We start from the raw sequence: 5,032 nt of genomic DNA, 5'->3' as shown, positions 1-5,032 counted from the left end.
ACAAAAAAGTTTATAATATACGTGGTTTTTGTATATAATCTTGTATGTAGTTATAGGTTTTTTCTTCATATGTATAATTTAAACAGTTTTATTATAATTATGGATGTACAAATATGTACTTAAATTTTTTACAATACGTATTGATTTATAACTCTTTACAATTTCGACAAGATAATAAGAATGATTTATGACAAAATTCTCACTATTTTTGAACGAGCTTTTTGCTCCGGCTTACGCAAACTACGTTTAGTCTATATAGAGATTTAAATAGCATTTAGCTAAGAATAAATCCCTTTTTGTAGAACCATCATATAAAAATTAATTTAATATGCATATTCTGTGTTTTTTTATATTTGACTATATCTTGAAATAGCTTTAGTACGAACAGCGTCCCTGTATTTTTCAGCGTAACGGAAAATTACCTGACAGTAATGACCTTTGACAGGTCACTGACTGACAGCTCAAGAATCTCAAGATCACAGAAACAAAACAACATGAAAACAAACTTTAGAAATAAATTTCTTCGCTTTTCTTAATCAAATCAATGTAAAATGTCTACTCCCTATCTAAAATTAAAGCAGCCGTTGAACGAGTATGCGTTACTATGCCGCGGTTGCTTGGCCGAATCAGGCGAGATGAAGAATATGCAGGAATGGGGCTTGGCGGATGACTTTTACAGAATTGCCGAGGTACTTTTGTTTTCAAGATACAAATACAATTTCGGCGATATAATGCCTTAAAAATGGTCCACATGAGATTGCTTGCCAGACAACACAGTTTTTGCAAAGAATAGGTCGTTAAAAAGCGTTAAATATGTGACGTATCATCGGTCTAGTAATTCACCTGGCCTCGAAAAGACCACTGAAGCTATGACGATTTACACTGACGATATCCTTTTAATTGAAAAACGCTTTTTAAAAATCAGTAACTATTGCTTATGTTATGAAAGCAAAAGAATAATCAATGAATCATATATGATTCATAATTGTTATATATTTGCCGTGACTTATTTTTTCAACAGTGTTTTTCAATAAAAAGACACATAAAGATTATTTACCTTTTTCTAATGCTAAAAAAGACGAATTATACAAGGTAAAATGGAAAGGAATAAAGGTAAAATGGATGGTCCAACTTTTTTATTTGGCAAAATTATTGTTTTGATATTTTACTTAGGAAAAGTAGTTGGGCTCCTTGATGAAATTAGGGTTACCCACGGTAGATAGTTTTGCCAGCCCTAATTTTTAATGAATAGCAACATTTTATATTATATAAATTTCTAAATGTCTTTGTTCTAAAAAAATAGCAACATTGATAATAGGGTTTGCTCTGGTCTTATATAAACCCTGTTTCACTGTACTTTACTTTCTTCAATATCCTTATTAAGAACATATATTCATCTTGTCAGGTGCCAAAAAGAGACAATGTGACTGAACTTCTATGTACAAATTGCGAAGAGAGCTTGTTGCGGTGCCGGGGCTTCAAACAGCGGTGTCAGGACTCAGACGCCTTCCTCAAGGATACTGCTAAGGTAACACCAGTGGGGAGACACTCCTGACTTCGGGCAAACTTGGCTATGTTCGGCTCAGCATTGCTCCGAGCAATTATTAGGGTTGACACAACTTGACGCCCCTTGGCATGCACGACCACAGATAAGATAATTGCTTGAATTTTGACAACCCTAAATAGTCGAAAGGGATACGGTATACTGCCATAAGTTATAAAGAGATATCATGTATAGACCCTGAATCTCTGTCAAACTTTGGTTTTGTAGGGAGTGTCCTTTCTGTACTGTAGTACTATTACTTATTCTGTGGTAACACTAACTATCTCTGTCTAACAATTTATTGTGATATAGGGTTTCTGCTCGAATTGACAAAAATGATACATACTGACAGTTACTGATGTTATGAATTCATATTATAATGCAGTTACCAATTCAGTGTATCGATTTTAGGGAACACCTCATAGAAATAGAAAACTATAAACTTGATTATTTCTGTATACTTCTGAGAGATTTGTGCACCCATAAAAATATAATCAGGAGTCTTAAATCTACATCATACTAAAATTTCGTGAGATTTGACTGAAACTACTTTTTCTGAGATATTGGTATTTTAGTCAAAATGTCCTCACCCTTATTACCTGGGCAATGGAGTCCAAGTAAGTAAATTAATGCTGCAGGGTAGATGTTCGCACTCCGCACACCACTGGGCGGGTGCGGCGTATGGGATTGTCGCGCTAGCCCGGCGGTGAACTCAGGTAATAAGGGTGACGACGTTTTGACTAAAATACCAATATCTCAGTTCTGCAATGGAATTCGGCTTGGTACCCATGGAACGAAGTGAAGTTCATAGAAATACCTATCTAACGACCTAATTCTCAACTCTGTTGGTTTTAGACCATTTTGACGCATAGTCCTTTGCTTAACCTTTTGAACGCCAAACGGCGCATCCATTTGCCGTGCCACTGACGCCACGGGGGTAAAATTTAGTTTAGTGAATAAATAATGCCAACCTAAAAGTGGGGTATTTTTCAGTAGATTTTCATCAAAAAACGATCGACGTCAAATGCCGTCTTTGGCGTCGTTGTCACGATTTTGCGTTGAAGTCAATTGCCGTCTGTGGCGTTCAAAAGGTTAAAAAACATCTTTTTTCCAGAAAAAAACTCCAGCCACATCAGAGAATACCATAACCTGTGTCCTAAACGCCAACAAACTAAACATTATAATCACAGCCCAAGACATGGAATCTAAGATCCTCCTCCCCTGCCCATACGCCGTCGGCAATAAATGCACCGAGAAATACTTGAAGAAGAGATATTTGTATAACCATTTGGTAAAACATCACGGCTTGTCGGAGAAGCTGGTTATAGAATGCGAGTATTATTGCACCTATGAGGAGTGCTCGTACTTCGTCAATGCAGGTGAGAATAACTTTTTTTAATAGCCTGTTATAGTGTCCCTTCTTCTTTGTCGTCACACTCTTGTCAGAGTGGTCGTGGTCGTCATATCAGGGCCGGTGGCAAGCTGCACAATCCGTCGCCATTCCTCCCGTACTGTAGCCCTTCTTGTACATTCATGGAGTGCTTCATTGAATGCACTTTTGACTATGTCTGACCAACGCATTGGTGACCCGCGCCTTGTGCCTTCGACTTTTCCCTGCACTACAAGTCGTTCCACAGATGTATCGTCTCGACGTGTAATATGTCCAAAGAAAGTGAGAATGCGGCACTGGACGATAGAAGAAAGGCGCTGTTTAATACCAAGTTCCTGCAGTATAGTGTCGTACTGCTGGGCAAAGGCCTCCCCTTGATTTCCACGACTCCCGTTGTTGAGCTTTTTCCGGCCAGTTATTATTGAAGGTGTCTGTCGTCCCGCCATCTCCGTCCGCGCATATTTTGCGGCATCCACTTGGTGGCTATACTAGCCCACCTATCCGGATGCATGCGGCAGGCGTGACCTACTATTACAATACAAGATTTTATACCCCACATATAAATTTTGTAATAAAGATAACATGACAGTCCCTGCCTGACTCGTACCAACGTATCCTCGGACCTACAATACAAAAGTAAATTGAGATGCATTTGTTTGAAAATGCAATGAAACAAAGTAAATGCTGCTTTATTTGGTTCGTGAAAGGTTCTAGTTAGATTGCATCGAATATGTACATTGTAATGTACATTGAGCCTTATTTATATGTGTAGGCTGATTTTTTCGTGGTTTTTATTGAGTTGCGCTATTCAATTTCCTCGCGCACAAAACGGCCAGTGTAGACGTGCCTTGGCCGAGGCGGCGCGCGCGAAGCACGTCCACACTGGCCGTTTTGCGCGCGAGGAAATTGCCTCGCGCGTATGCTCGCTCTGTGTGGACCCGGCTATTCACTTTGCTTAATATGTCAAACGAAAGAAAAGTGACGCACCAACGCAGCGCATAAACAAACCACGAAATGACTTGTCGAGTTCTAATCTCATCCCATCTATTTCAGGTAAGAACAAATTTTTCACCGAACGAAAATACCTAAATCAACATTACAACAAAGTCCACAGATCAAAAATAATCTGTGAACAATGCAGCATGAGCTTAACCGGCGCAGAATACGAACGACACTTAAAAGTATGCAACGTCACATATCTGTGTCAAATATGTAATACAGAGTATAAGAATAACGAACGATTACTTGTACATCTAATGAGGAAACACCCCCAAGTACATGAGGAATATAAAAGAGGGCGTAAAAAGAAAATATCAGAGACTACCACAGAGTGTAAAAGGATCAAAATCGAAGAGAAACTTGAATATATCTGTGACAGTCCTAAAAGGACTTTGGCTACTCAAACGCGTCCAGAAGAAAATATAAAAAACGACGTTGCTTTACCTTCATGGAAAAGTGATGGCGAAGCGAAAACCGATGAGATTTCAACGCAAACAGTCTTCGAAGATTTACTCTCACTTAAATCTCAAACTAGCGAAGATGACTCAATATTCTTTTCTGAAACAGTCTCGTTATCTGACATTCAAACTCAAACATTCCCTATAGAATTCGGTTTAAGTAGATGTAACAAGCAGACGGCTACTGAAACGCAGTCTCCTGATTTAAGTATAAAAGAAACGCAGACGTGTCTATGCCTGTATGATTCGAAATTCAAATTGTTTGACAGCGTGTCTTCGAGTCCGTTGACTCTGACGTCAACGGAGACTCAGACGGGAGACAAATTTGATATGAAGGATGATATGTTGTTTCATTCTACTGAAACGCAGACTTGCTTTGAGGAGGAGTTGTGACAGTGGTCTTATTTTTCACTGTAAGTTGCACATTGTAATATCTGATATTAAATATCACTAGTGTACGCTGTAGGTACGACCATAAGAGAAAAAAATACATAGATTGCTCACTCCATACATCAGTTTTGTTACCAAAAAGACTATTATTTTCATAGTCGACATCTAGCATTAGGGTTATAGTTCGTTTTTTTAGCATTAGAAAAAAGGTAAACAATCTTGACGTGTTTTTTAATTGAAAAATACGTTTTA

The 5,032-nt window shown here is 38.3% G+C and overlaps 1 protein-coding gene across 1 annotated transcript; it reads left to right on the top strand.

Annotated features, from left to right (window-relative positions):
- Window positions 1-493: 493 nt before the first annotated feature.
- On the top strand, window positions 494-4,826 carry LOC134802388 (uncharacterized). The gene is made up of 4 exons (XM_063775027.1): window positions 494-689; window positions 1,406-1,528; window positions 2,658-2,922; window positions 3,987-4,826. The coding sequence occupies exons 1-4, from the start codon at window positions 552-554 to the stop codon at window positions 4,781-4,783; spliced, it is 1,323 nt and encodes a 440-aa protein (XP_063631097.1). The 5' UTR covers window positions 494-551; the 3' UTR covers window positions 4,784-4,826.
- The last annotated feature ends 206 nt before the right edge of the window (window positions 4,827-5,032 follow it).

Source organism: Cydia splendana, chromosome 24 (genome assembly GCF_910591565.1).
Source record: "Cydia splendana chromosome 24, ilCydSple1.2, whole genome shotgun sequence".
Taxonomy (NCBI): Eukaryota; Metazoa; Arthropoda; class Insecta; order Lepidoptera; family Tortricidae; genus Cydia; species Cydia splendana.
The sequence above is the reverse complement of the archived record's forward strand: the minus strand, read 5'-3'. Positions and strand labels throughout refer to the sequence as shown.